The following is a 15,294-nucleotide window of genomic DNA, read 5'->3' as shown; positions in this document are numbered from 1 at the left end:
GGGGATAGGCAACTGTGATTGACAAGAGAAGTTAAAGACTGTATAAAAGCCAAGGGAAGGGCATATAAGGTAGCTGAAGTGTTTGGGAAGTTGGATGATTGGGAAGTTTTTAAAATCCAACAAAAGGCAACTAAAATCCATAAGAAGGGAAAAGATGAAATATGAGGGTAAGCTAGCCAACAATATAAAGCAGGATACTAAACATTTTTTTCAGTTATACAAAGAGTAAAAGGGAGGTGAGAGTTGATACCTCCACTGGAAAATGATGGTGGTGAGGTAATAATGGAGGATATGGCAGGTGGCAGATGAACCTAATAAGTACTTTGCATCTGTCTTCACTGTGGAAGACACTAGCAGTGTGCCAGAGGTCCGTGAGTGTCAGGGAGCAGGAGTGAGTGTCATTGTTGTTACAAAGGAAAAGGTGCTAGGCAAACTCAAAGGTCTTAAGGTGGATAAGTCACCTAAACTATATGGACTACTTTCCAGAGTCTTCAGAGAGGTCAGTGAAGAGTTAATTGGTCATCACTTGATTCACTTGATTCTGGCATGGTTCCGGAGGACTGGAAAATTGCAAATGTCATTAAGAAGGGAGGAATGCAAAAGAAATGAAATTATAGGCCAGTTAACCTAACCTCAGTGGTTGGGAAAGTGTTGAGTCTATTATTAAGGATGAGGTTTTGGGATACTTGGAAACTAATGACAAAATAAGTCAAAATCAGCATGGTTTCGGTAAAGGGAAATCTTTCCTGACAAATCTGTTCGAATTCTTCGAGGACGTAACCAGCAGTGTGGACAAAGGAGAGGCAGTGGATGTCATTACTTGGATTTTCAGAAGGCATTTGATAAGGTGCCACACATGAGGCTGCTTAACAAAACAAAATCCTATGGTGTTACAAGAAGGATACTGACATGGATAGTAGAATGGCTGAGAGGCAGGAGGCAGTGAATGGAAATAAAAGGGGCCTTTTCAGGTTGGCTGCCAGTGACTAGTGTTATTCCTCAGGGGTCAGTATTGGAACTGCTACTTTTCACATTGTTTGTCCATGATTTGGATAGTGGAATTGATGGCTTTGTGGCAAAGTTTGCGGATGATACAAAGATAGGTGGAGGGGCAGGTGGTGCTGAGGAAACAACGCAATTGCAGCAGGACTCAGACAAAATGGAAGAATGGGCAAAAAAGTGACAGATGGGAAATGTATGATAATACATTTTGGTAAAAAGAACAATAGTGCGGACTATTATCTAAATGGGGAGAAGGTTCAAACATCAGAGGTGCAGAGGGACTTAGGAGATCTCATGTAAGACTCCGAGAAGGTTAATTTACAGGTTGAGTCTGTGGTAAAGAAGGCAAATGCAATGTTGGCATTTTTTTCAAAGGCAATAGAATATAAAAGCAAGGAGATAATGCTGAGATTTTATAAGACACTAGTCAGGCTGCACTTCGACTATTGTCAATAGTTTTGGGCCTCATATCTCAGAAAGGATGTGTTGTCATTGGAGAGGGTCCAGAGGAGGTTCAAAAGGATTATTCTGGGAATGAAGGGGTTAACATATGAGGAGTGTTTGGCAGCTTTGGGCCTGTACTCACTGGAATTTAGAAGAATGCATGGGGATCTATTTGAAACCTACCAAATGCTGAAAGGACCAGATAGGGTGTATGAGGAGAGGATGTTTCCTCTGGTGATGGTATCTAGAACCAAAGGGCACAGCTTCAGAATTGAGCAGCAACCTTTTACAACAGAGTTAAGGAGGAATTTTTTACCCAGTGAGTCGTGAATCTGTGGAATGCTCTGCCACAGACGCCGGTGGAAGCCAAGTCTGTGGGTATATTTAAGGCCGAAGTTGAGAGTTTCCTGATTGGTTAAGGCATCAAAGGATTATGATGAGAAGGCAGGTGTATGGGATTGAGTGGGATCTGGGAAGACTTGATAGGCTGAATGGCCTAATTCTGCTCCTGTCTTATGGTCTTGTAGTCTTACGGACCTGGCTTACAATGCTGCCTGTGGTAGAAAATACCACAAATTCACCACCCTCTGGCAAAAGAAATTTCTCTGCAGCTCTGTTTTAAATGGACAGCCCTCTATCCTGAGTCTGTGCCTTCTTGTCCTAGACTCCCCCACCATGGGAGACATCTTTTCCATATCTATTCTGTCTAGGCCTTTCAACACTCAAAAGGTTCCCCTCATTCTTCTAAATTCCAGCAAGTATAGACCCAGAGCCATCAAACGTTCCTCAAATGATAACCCTTTCATTCCTGGAATCATCCTAGTCATCCTCCTCTGGGCCCTCTCCAATGCCAGCTTTTCTTAGATAAGGAGCCCAAAACTGTTCACAATACTCGAGTGAGGCCTCACCAGTGCCCTATAAAGCCTCAGCTTCACATCCCTGCTCTTGTATTCTAGACTTCTTGAAATGAAGGCTGACATCGCATTTACCTTTACCATCGCACTGACTCAACTTGCAAGTTAACCTTTAAGATGTTCTGCACAAGGACTTCCAAGTCCCTTTGCATCACAGATTTTTGGATTTTCTCCCGTTTAGAAAATAGTCTGTACATTTATTTCAACTACCAAAGTGCATGAGCATGCATTTTCCAGCGTTGTATTTTACTTGCGACTCTTTTGCCCATTCTCCTAATCTGTCTAAGTCCTTCTGCATCCTACCTGTTTCCTCAACACTACCTGCCCCTCCACCAATTATCATATCATCTGCAAACCTGGCAACAAAGTCATCTATTCCACCATCTAAATCATTAATATACAGCATAAAAAGAAGCGGTCCCAACACCGACCCCTGTGAACACCACAAGTCACTGGCAGCCAACCTGAAAAGGATCCTTTTATTCCCGCTCACTGCCTCCTACCAATCAGCCAATGCTCTAACCATACTAGTAACTTTCCTATAATACTATGGGTGCTTAACTTAGAAAGCAGTCTCATGTGCAACACGTTGTCAAAGGCCTTCTGAAAATCTGAATACATATACAACATTCACTACATTCTCTTTATCTATCCTACTTGTAATCTCCTCAAAGAATTCCAACAGGTTCGTCAGGCAAGATCTTCCCTTCAGAAAACTATGCTGACTTTGTGCTGTCTTGTCCTGTGTCACCAAGTACTCCGTAACTTCAACCTTAACTACTGACTCCTACATCTCCCTGACCACTGAGGTCAGATTAACTGGTCCATAATTTCCTTTCTGTTACCTTCCTCCTTTCTTAAAGAGTGGACTGACATTTGCAACTTTCCAGTCCTCTGAACCATGCCAAAGTCCAATGGTTCTTGAAAGATCATTACTAATGCCTCCACAATCTCTACCACTACCTCTTTCAGAACCTGGGGTGCAGTTCATCTGGTCCAGGTGACTTATGCACTTTTAGGTCTTTCAGCTTTTTGAGCAGCTTCTCCCTTGTAATAGTAACTGCACCCACTTCTCTTCCCTCACACCTATCAACATCTGGCACGCTGCTAGTGTCTTCCACAGTGAAGACTGATGCAAAATACTCATTTAGTTCATCTGCCATCTCCTTGTCCCCTATTATTATTTCTCCAGCCTCATTTTCTAGTGGTCCTATATCTACTCTGATCAGTCTTTTATTTTTTATATACTTGCAAAAGATTTTTCTATTTTCCTTGATATTGTTTGCTAGTTCACTTTAATATTTCTTCTTTTCCCTCCTAATGATTCTTTTAGTTGCTCTCTATAGGTTTTTAAAAGCTTCCCACTCCTCTATCTTCCCATTAATTTTTGCTTTGTCATACAACCATATAACCATATAACAATTACAGCACGGAAACAGGCCATCTTGGCCCTTCTAGTCCGTGCCGAACACTTACTTTCACCTAGTCCCACTGACCTGCACTCAGCCCATAACCCTCCATTCCTTTCCTGTCCATATACCTATCCAATTTTTTTTCTAAATGACAATATCAAACCTGCCTCTACCACTTCTACTGGAAGCTCGTTCCACACAGCTACCACTCTCCGAGTAAAGAAGTTCCACCTCGTGTTACCCCTAAATTTTTGCCCCTTAATTCTCAACTCGTGACCTCTTGTTTGAATCTCCCCTACTCTCAATGGAAAAAGCCTATCCACGTCAACTCTATCTATCCCCCTCATAATTTTAAATACCTCTATCAAGTCCCCCCTCAACCTTCTACGCTCCAAAGAATAAAGACCTAACTTGTTCAACCTTTCTCTGTAACTTGGGTGCTGAAACCCAGGTAAAATTCTAGTAAATATCCTCTGTATTCTCTCTATTTTATTGACATCTTTCCTATAATTCAGTGACCAGAACTGTACACAATACTCCAAATTTGGCCTCACCAATGCCTTGTACAATGTTAACATTATATCCCAACTCCTATACTCAATGCTCTGTTTTATAAAGGCCAGCATACCAAAAGCTTTCTTCACCACCCTATCCACATGAGATTCCACCTTCAGTGAATTATGCACCATTATTCCTAGATCACTCTGTTCTACTGCATTCCTCAATGCCCTACCAGTTACCATGTATGTCCTATTTTGATTAGTCCTACCAAAATGTAGCACCTCACACTTATCAGCATTAAACTCCATCTGCCATCTTTCAGCCCACTCTTCTAACTGGCCTAAATCTCTCTGCAAGCTTTGAAAATCTACTTCATTATCCACTGACCTACTTAGTATCATTTGCATACTTACTAATCCAATTTACCACCCCATCATCCAGATCATTAATGTGGAACCTTCCAGGTGGAACCTTGCCAAAAGCCTTACTGAAGTCCATATAGACAACATCCTCTGCCTTACCCTCATCAACTTTCCTAGTAACCTCTTCAAAAAATTCAATAAGATTTGTCAAACATGACCTTCCACGCACAAATTCATGTTGACTGTAATCAGACCCTGTCTATCCAGATAATTATATATACCATCTCTAAGAATACTTTCCATAAAGCCCATATGTCTAAATCTAAACTATCTTGATTCTACCCTGGCATTAGTCCGCTCTGTGATAAATGCAAGAGGGGCGTGGCCTCTCTCATCCACATGTACTGGTTCTGTCCTAGTTTGGAGAAATTCTGGAAAGATGTCTTCACTACATTATCGGGTATTCTGAATCAGCACCTAGAACCTAACCCCTTAATTGCTCTGTTCGGTTTTTGGGGCGAGACAGATTTATGTCTGGGTCCGATCAAATTCCGAATACTATCCTTTGCCTCTCTCCTGGCGAGATGCTTGATCCTCCTTAGATGGAGAGATGTTGCCCCGCCCACTCATGCGCAATGGCTTAACGACATTATGGCCTGCTTGGACCTCGAAAAAAATTCATTATTCAGTTCTTAATTCGGATCTAAAGTTCCATAAGGTCTGGGGACCTTTTATCGAGTACTTTCATAACCTTCCTCTTGACTAGGGTTTTTTTTTTTCTTTTTTTTTCTTCTTTTTCGGTCCCTTGCTTTCAGCTCCCTTTTTTTTCTGGTAGTAGGCATTATTATCCTCTGTTACTAAGTGTATTCACAGTCTGGGAGTTTGACTGTCCGGACTTATACTCTTTATACTGTGTGGTGGTTGGTCTGGAGTTGTTGTTGTTTTTTTCTTGTGTTGTGGGGCTTGGGGAGGACACTAAGCTCACTTGTCTTTAATTTAGGTGCTTTTTTGTTAAATTCTCTTCCTTTGTAGCATATTGTTATTGTATGCTTAATCTTGCACTGTATTAATGCTCCCCATTGGGATTTGGGGTTTTTAATTTTGTAAAATGTTTTGAAAAACTAATTAAAAAATTTTTTAATAAAAAAGAATACTTTCCATTAATTTACCCACCACTGATGTCAAACTGACAGGCCTATAATTGCTAGGTTTACTCTTGGAACCCTTCTTAAACAATGGAACAACATGAGCAATATGCCAATCCTCCAGCACCATCCCCGTTTCTAATGACATTTGAAATATTTCTGTCAGAGCCCCTCTATTTCTACACTAACTTCCCTCAAGGTCCTTGGGAAAATCCTGTCAGGATCTGGAGACTTATCCACTTTTATATTCTTTAAAAGCGCCAGTACTTCCTCTTTTTTAATCATCATAGTTTCTATAACTACCCTACTTGTTTCCCTTACCTTACACAATTCAATATTCTTCTCCTTAATGAATACCGAAGAAAAGAAATTGTTCAAAATCTCCCCCATCTCTTTTGGCTCCCCACATAGCTGTCCACTCTGATTCTCTAAGGGACCAATTTTATCCCTCACTATCCTTTTGCTATTAATATAACTGTAGAAACCCTTTGGGTTTATTTTCACCTTACTTGCCAAAGCAACCTCATATCTCCTTTTGCTTTTCTAATTTCTTTCTTAAGATTCTTCTTACATTCTTTATATTCCTCAAGCACCTCATTTACTCCATGCTGCCTATATTTATTGTAGATCTCTCTCTTTTTCCGAACCAAGTTTCCAATATCCCTTGAAAACCATGGCTCTCTTAAACTTTTAACCTTTCCTTTCAACATAACAGGAACATAAAGATTCTGTACCCTCAAAATTTCACCTTTAAATGACCTCCATTTCTCTATTACATCCTTCCCATAAAATAAATTGTCCCAATCCACTCCTTCTAAATCCTTTCGCATCTCCTCAAAGTTAACCTTTCTCCAATCAAAAATCTCATCCCTGGGTCCAGTCCTATCCTTCTCCATAATTATATTGAAACTAATGGCATTGTGATCACTGGATCCGAAGTGTTCCCCAACACATACTTCTGTCACCTGACCTATCTCATTCCCTAACAGGAGATCCAACACTGCCCCTTCTCTAGTTGGTACCTCTATGTATTGCTGCAAAAAACTATCCTGCAGACATTTTACAAACTCCAAACCATCCAGCTTTTTTACAGAATGGGCTTCCCATTGTGGGGAAAATTAAAATCTCCCACAATCACAGCCTTGTGCTTACTACAAATATCTGCTATCTCCTTACAAATTTGCTCCTCCAATTTTCGCTCCCCATTAGCTGGTCTATAATACACCCCTATATGTGTTACTACACCTTTCCCATTCCTCAATTCCACCCAGATAGCCTCCCTAGATGAGCCCTCTAATCTATCCTGCCAAAGCACCGCTGTAATATTTTCTCTGACAAGCAATGCAACACCTCCCCCGCTTGCCCCTCCAATTCTATCACTCCTGAAGCAACAAAATCCAGGAATATTTAGTTGCCAATTACACCCCTCCTGCAACCATGTTTCACTGATAGCTGCAACATCATATTTCCAGGTATCAATCCATGCTCTAAGCACACCCGCCTTTCTTACAACACTCCTAGCATTAAAATAGTTGCATTTAAGAAATTCTCCATCTCTTACTCTCTGTTTATCCTTAACGATGCAAATAACTTTATTATCTTTTTCTTCCTTCTCCCCTACATCTTCGGTCTGAACACACCCCTTCTCTATCACCTGCCTATCCTCCCTCACATACTGTCTACGCCCAACCATTCTAGTTTAAAGTCTCCCCAGTAGCCTTAGCAAATCTCCCCGCCAGGATATTGGTCCCCCTAGGATTCAAGTGCAACCCGTCCTTTTTGTACAGGTCACACCTGCCCCCTGCTCCAATCCCTCAGCCACGCATTTATCCTCCACCTCATTCCATTCCTACTCTCACTGTTGCATGGAACAAGCAGTAATCCTGAGATTACTACCTTTGCGGTCCTTCTTCTCAATTCCCTTTGTAACTCCCTATATTCTCCTTTCAGGACCTCTTCCCTTTTCCTACCTATGTCATTGGTACCTATATGTACCACGAACTTTGGCTCCTCACCCTCCCACTTCAGCATACCTTGGACGCGATCAGGAACATTCCAGACCCTGGCACCAGAGAGGCAAACTACCATCTGGGTCTCCTGACCGCGTCCACAGAATCGTCTATCTGACCCCCTAACTATCGAGTCCTCTATTGCTACTGCCTTCCTCTTCCTTTCCCTACCCTTCTGAGCTACAGGACCAGACTCTGTGCCAGAGGCATGGCCACTGTTGCTTCCCCCAGGTAGGCTGCCCCCGCAACAGTACTCAAACAGGAGTACTTATTGTCAAGGGGTACAGCCACTGGGGTACTCTCTAGCACCGGACTCTTCCCCTTCCCTCTCCTGACTGTGACCCATTTCTCTGTCCCCCCGTGGCCCTGGTGTGACCACCTGTCTGTAACTCCTCTCTATCAACTCCTCACTCTTCCTGACCTGACGAAGGTCATCGAGCTGCAGCTCCAGTTCCCTGACACGGTCCCTGAGGATCTGCGGCTCCAGTTCCCTGACACGGTCCCTGAGGATCTGCGGCTCCAGTTCCCTGACACGGTCCCTGAGGATCTGCGGCTCCAGTTCCCTGACACGGTCCCTGAGGATCTGAAGCTCCAGTTCCCTGACACGGTCCCTGAGGATCTGCAGCTCCAGTTCCCTGACACGGTCCCTGAGGATCTGCGGCTCCAGTTCCCTGACACGGTCCCTGAGGATCTGCCGCTCCAGTTCCCTGACACGGTCCCTCAGGAGCTGCAGCTCCAGTTCCCTGACACGGTCCCTGAGGATCTGAAGCTCCAGTTCCCTGACACGGTCCCTGAGGATCTGCGGCTCCAGTTCCCTGACACGGTCCCTGAGGATCTGCCGCTCCAGTTCCCTGACACGGTCCCTGAGGATCTGCGGCTCCAGTTCCCTGACACGGTCCCTGAGGATCTGCGGCTCCAGTTCCCTGACACGGTCCCTGAGGATCTGCGGCTCCAGTTCCCTGACACGGTCCCTGGGGATCTGAGGCTCCAGTTCCCTGACACGGTCCCTGAGGATCTGCGACTCCAGTTCCCTGACACGGTCCCTGAGGATCTGCGGCTCCAGTTCCCTGACACGGTCCCTGAGGATCTGCGGCTCCAGTTCCCTGACACGGTCCCTGAGGATCTGAAGCTCCAGTTCCCTGACACGGTCCCTGAGGATCTGAAGCTCCAGTTCCCTGACACGGTCCCTGAGGATCTGCGGCTCCAGTTCCCTGACACGGTCCCTGAGGATCTGCAGCTCCAGTTCCCTGACACGGTCCCTGAGGATCTGAAGCTCCAGTTCCCTGACACGGTCCCTGAGGATCTGCGGCTCCAGTTCCCTGACACGGTCCCTGAGGATCTGCAGTTCCAGTTCCCTGACACGGTCCCTGAGGAGCTGCAGCTCCAGTTCCCTGACACGGTCCTGAGGATCTGCGGCTCCAGTTCCCTGACACAGTCCCTGAGGATCTGAAGCTCCAGTTCCCTGACACGGTCCCTGAGGATCTGAAGCTCCAGTTCCCTGACACGGTCCCTGAGGATCTGCGGTTCCAGTTCCCTGACACGGTCCTGAGGATCTGCGGCTCCAGTTCCCTGACACGGTCCCTGAGGATCTGAAGCTCCAGTTCCCTGACACGGTCCCTCAGGAGCTGCAGCTCGGCGCACCTGGTGCAGTATGCCCTCTCTTTTTTTCTTTTACATTAGCTTTAACTTCCCTTGTCAGCCATGGTTGTACTATTTTGCCATTTGAGTATTTCTTTGTTTTTGGAACACATCTATCCTGCACCTTCCTCATTTTTCCCAGAAATTCAACCTATTGCTGCTCTGCTGTCATCCCTGCCAGCAGCTCCTTCCAATTTACTTTGACTAACTCCTCTCTCATACCTTCGTTTACTTTCTTTTTTTTTACTCCACTGAAATACTGCTACATCAGACTTTTCCTTCACCCTATCAAATTTCAAGTTGAACTCAATCATATTGTGATCACTGCCTCCTAAGGATTCCTTTACCTTAAGCTCCCTAATCACCTTTGGTTCATTACTTAACGTCTAACCCAGTATACCTGATCCCCTAGTAGGCTCAACAACAAGCTGCTCTAAAAATCCATCTTATAGGCATTCGACAAACTCACTCTCTTACTAACCAGATTTTCCCAATCTACCTGCAAGTTAAAATCTGCCGTGACTAACATAAGGTTGCCTTTTTGACATGCCTTTTCTATTGGGAGGCCTGTATATAACTGCCATCAGGGTCCTTTTACCCTGCAGTTTCTCAACTCAACTCACAAGGATTCAGCATCTTCCCATCCTACGTCACATCTTTCTAATGATTTGATGCCATTATTTACCAGCAGAGCCACGCCACCCCCTCTGCCTACCTTCCTATCACTCCGATACACTGTGTAACCTTGGGCATTCATCTCCCAACTACAACCATCCTTCAGTCATGATTCAGAGATGGCCACAACATCATACCCAACAATCTGTAAAAGTACAAAATCATCCACCTTATTTCTTATACTCTGTGCATTGAGATGTAACATTTTGAGTGCTGTATTTGCTACCCTTTTTGATTCTGTATCCCTAACGCACTGATACTCACCCAGCCGGCTGCAATTTTGTGCTATCATCTCCCAGCCCTTCCTGACAGTCAGACTGCACACTATCTTTGGCTTTTACCATCCGCCCCTATCAAATTAGTTTAAACCCTTCCCAACATCTACAACAAACCTGCCCGTGAGAATATCGGTCCCCCTCGGGTTCAGGTACAACCTGTCACTTTTGAACAGGTCATACTTCCCCTGATCCCAATGATCAAGAATCTGAAGCCCTGCCCCCTGCACCAGCTTCTCAGCCACTCATTTATCTGCCAAATCACCCTGTTGCTACCCTTACTGACGGGTCTCATGGGTAGCAATCCAGAAATTACTACCTGGTTGGTCCTGCTTCTCAGCTTTCTGCCTAGCTCTCTAAATTCTGTTTTCAGGAGCTCTTTGCTTTTCCTTCCTATGTTATTGGCACCAATATGTACCAAGACATCTGGCTGCTCCCCCTCTAAAATGCCGTGAACGCGATCCAAGATCCTGGCACCTGGGAGGCAACATACCATTTGGATGTCCTGTTCACATCCACAGAATCTTCTGTCTGTTCCCCTAATTACTGAGCCCCCTGTCACTACCGCTCCCCTCTTCTCCCTCTTTTCCCTCTGCACCATGCCAAAAACCTGGTTTCCATGCCACAACAGTATCTGAAATAGTATATTTATTATTGAGGGGAATGGCCACAGGGGTGCTCTGCACTAACTGCCTATTCAGCATCCCATTCCTTCTCCCTAGACCTGTTAGAGTGTGTGGGATTGAAGGGAAAGGGGTGGCCTTACTAGTCAGGGAAAATATCATGGCAGGGCTGGGACAGGACAGACTGGAGAACCCATCTGCTGTAGCTGTATGGGTGGAACTGAGGAATAAGAAAGGGATGGCCACTTTATTGGGATTCTATTATAGACCATCTAATGACCATGCACATAATGGTCACCACCCTACAGGGCAGGTATCAATAAGATTGAAAGACTAGAGTAATCTTATAAGGATGTTGCCGGGTCTTGAGAACCCAAGCACAAGGGGAAGGTTGAATAGGTTAGGACTTTATTCTTTGGAGTATAGGAGAATGAGGGGAAATTTGATAGAGACATACAAAATCATGAGAGTAGGGGAGATTCAAACGAGAGGACATGATTTGAGAGTTAGGGGGCAAAAGTTTAAGGGAAACACGAGGGGGTATTTCTTTACTCAGAGAGTGATAGCTGTGTGGAATGAACTTCCTGTAGAAGTAGTAGAGGCCAGTTCAGTTGTGTCATTTAAGGTAAAATTGGATAGGTATATGGACAGGAAAGGAGTGGAGGGTTATGGGCTGAGTGCGGGTAGGTGGGACTAGGTGAGATTAAGAGTTCGGCACGGACTAGGAGGGCCGGAATGGCCTGTTTCCGTGCTGTGATTGTTATATGGTTATATAGATAGGGCAAATACAAGCAGGCTTTTTCCACTGCAACACACACAAAATGCTGGTGGAACACAACAGGCCAGGCAGCATCTATAAGGAGAAACAATGTCGACGTTTCAGGCCGAGATCCTTCATCAGGTCCTGACGAAGGATCTCGGTCCAAAACGTCGACAGCGCTTCTCCCTATAGATGCTGCCTGGCCTGCTGTGTTCCACCAGTATTTTGTGTGTGTTGTTTGAATTTCCAGCATCTGCAGATTTCCTCGTGTTTGCTTTTTCCACTGCAGTTGGGTGAGACTGGAACTAGAGGTCATAAGTTAAGGATGAAAGGTGTAAGGGGAGGCTGAGGTGGAAGCTCAACTCAGAGGGTGGTGAGAGCACAGAATAAGCAGCCAATGAAGAAGTGGTGGATGTGGGTCAGATATCAACATTTCAGAGAAGTTTGTACAAGTATTTATTAAGTTACTTAGCCGTACGGTGTGGAGTAGGCCCTTACCGCCCTTTGAGCCACACCTCCTACTCCAGCAACCCCCGACAAACCCGATTAACTCTAACCTAATCATGGGACAATTTACAGAGACCAGTTAACCTACCCAGTCCATCTTTGGCCCGTGGGAGGAAACCAGAGCAGCCGGGGAAACCCACGCATTCCACAGGGTAGATGTACAGAGACCCCTTACAGAGCGGAGCTCCGAACTCTGGAATGCCCCGTGCTGTAATGGTGTCACATGAAGCACCACACTACTGCGGCACCCACACGTGGATGGGAGAGGTACAAAAATCTATTGGCCACGTGCAGGTCAATGAGATTAACAGTTCAGCACAGACTGGATGGGCTGAGGGGCCTGTAGGGTAGGTAGAGATTATTATGAGAATTTGGATCCCATTATAATTACAGAAGATGAATAGAGCGGAATCCGAAGTTTCCACTTTAGAATACTATATAGGATGGATCAATGGAGTTCTCCATTCCTGCCCCACCTGCATACCAGAGCTTCTCAACAGGGATGAGGGAATGGCTTGGCTCAAGGGAGTTCTCTATCCAAGATACTGAGTTAGTAAGTGCATCCAAGACAGGACACTGAAGGAATCGCTGACAGCACAGGAGAGGGGGATCTTACCATTAGTTCCGACACAAACTTATTCAATGGTGACACAGCTGAGATTACTCCTGTTATTCCGTACCAGTGAACTTGCTACAAATCATCAAATTCCTCCTCCTCTCTGAGAAGGACAATGAACATGACAGAAGGAAATAAATAGCTGTAGTAGCTCTGCCACAGTCAGGTTCACAGCTCTTCCCAATGGCTGGCAGAGTATCCCAGCCACCGGGAGCTTGTCTCACCTTGCTCCACGTGCTCGATGACTTTCAGTGCCTTCCTGGCGGCCCATCCCCCCATAGAGACGTGGTCTTCAGTGGCAGCGCTGGTGGACAGCGAGTCAACAGACGATGGGTGGCACAGGACCTTGTTCTCAGAGACTGGAGAAACATCAGATTACTGGAATTATTGTTGTTTGCTTCATTGTCATTTATGATTTAATAGAAAAATATCAGCGAAGGGCAAGGCCATTTGACCTTCAACTGTATTCTGCCAATCAATGATCACTTAGCTGATCCATTATATCACCCCTCCTCAGTGTAAAGCTCATCTTACACACTGTTCATACAGATCATTTCATCACATCAGTGCATTGAAGTAGTACAGGGGGAACAACAGCAGAGTTCAGAATAAAATGTTATAGTTATGGAGAGAGTTCAGTGCAAGTAAACAATAAAGTGCAAGATCATAACGAGGTAGATTGTGAGGTCAGGAGTCCATCTTGTCATACTACAGAAGCATTCATTTGTCTTTAACAGTGGGGTGGGAGCAGTTCTGCAGCCTGCACTCAGATTTTTTTATATCCTGCCTGACAGGAGAGGGGAGAGGGGGGAGTCTTTGACTATACTGGCTGATTTACCGAGGCAGTGAGAAGTGTAGACAGAGTCCATGGAAGAGAGACTGGTTTCCGAAATGTGCTATGATCACAACCCTCAGCAGATTCTTGTAGTCATGCAGACCTGTTGCCATACCAAGCTGTGATTCACCTGAGAGGAATGTTTTCTGTGCTACATCAATAAAAACTGGTGAGGGTCGAAGAGGCTCAAATTTCTCCAATTCTTGAGGCTGTAGATGGTTGGACCAGAACAGGCTATTGGTGATATTCACTTGAAACTCTCATCCCTCTTGACAACAGTGCCATTGATGTAAACAGGAGCATGTGAATTTTCCTCATGTCAATGCTCAGCTCTTTTGGTTTGTTGACTCTGAAAAGTTTTTGTCATGACAACATGTCTCTATCTCCTTCCTCTACTCCAGCTCTTCACTATTTGAGATTCAGCCCACTACAGTAGTACTTAGCACAGTCTTTTACTCTTATTTAACCAGTCTTTTTAACATTTTTATTATCCATTTGCCTTCGTACCATCTTTTTTCATCTGGACGTTACCACATTTGTTGCTCTATTCTGTCCCTTCCTTATGTGTTCATCTCACCCACTCACTTTCTGGCACTACCTCATAGTCCTGTTGTCAGACTGTAACAAATGTGAAAGTTCAAACTAATCTTATTAACAGTGAAAATACCTGGGTTGGAAACGCTCTCTGTGCGCAGGTTTGGTTACCATTCACAATGTTATGGTACCAGTGGAAGTGGAGGCACCCAAGGGTGTGGGTCCACTGAGTGGCACTGTCTAGTCTGTGTGGACTTCAATGACTTCTCCTCCTCACTGACAATCAACCCAGGTTCACCTGAAGAATATGTACTTAGCCTGCTAGTCTCCTCTCTCTGCGCCTGCGCCTGTGCTGTGTGGCTGGGCAAATGGCACCTAGAGACTTGCACAGCTGTCGGCAGCAGAATCTCAGATGGCATCCAGGAGGCATCCAGGAGTGAGATTGTCAGGTGGCGTTGCAACACAGCCTTACAGACAATGTCAGCAGATCCAAGGAACTGAGGATGAAGGCACACAGTCAATGTTTCAGGAACAGCTTCCCACCACCAGTGGATTTCTGAATGGTTCAGAACTCCATGAATACTGCTTCAGCCTTCCTCGTTTGCAATACTTATTTATTCTAACTTTGAGTAATTTTAATGCATTGCATGGTACGGCTGCCACAAAGCCACAGGTTTCACAACATATGTCAGTGATAATAAACCCGACTCCGATTCAGAAATACAACTGTATAGATTTGTACTTTTAATAAATAAATTTATGATTTGGAAAAATTAAATTAAAATAGGCAACATATGGAGGTTGTGGAACAACAGCCACATTTGTCTGCAGTTTGAGAAACTTTGGCACTGAGCTGATAAGCTGGAGTCCAGGTTTAGGACACTGCAATATCTTGGGAGGAGACAGCTACCTGGATGCTCTCTACCAAGAGGCAATCATACCCCTTGGATTAAGTCTGCAGACTAGGTCAGGGCATAGGGGCAGTAGGGTGCAGACTAGGTCAGGCCAGAGGGGCAGTAGGGTGCAGACTAGGCCAGGCCAG

General features: G+C 44.9%; 1 protein-coding gene across 6 annotated transcripts in view; it reads right to left on the bottom strand.

The window, feature by feature from the left end:
* The window catches only part of LOC140738528 (histidine ammonia-lyase-like), a 57,749-nt gene that overhangs the window by 14,244 nt on the left and 28,211 nt on the right, over positions 1-15,294 (bottom strand). For all 6 annotated transcript variants that reach the window (XM_073065910.1, XM_073065915.1, XM_073065912.1 and 3 more), the window contains one exon: positions 13,108-13,242. In XM_073065910.1, the coding sequence (XP_072922011.1) occupies positions 13,108-13,242 (135 nt within the window). The remainder of the gene's footprint in view (positions 1-13,107; positions 13,243-15,294) is intronic.

This window comes from Hemitrygon akajei, chromosome 14 (assembly GCF_048418815.1).
Source record: "Hemitrygon akajei chromosome 14, sHemAka1.3, whole genome shotgun sequence".
NCBI lineage: Eukaryota > Metazoa > Chordata > Chondrichthyes > Myliobatiformes > Dasyatidae > Hemitrygon > Hemitrygon akajei.
This window is presented reverse-complemented; position numbering and strand designations above follow the sequence as displayed.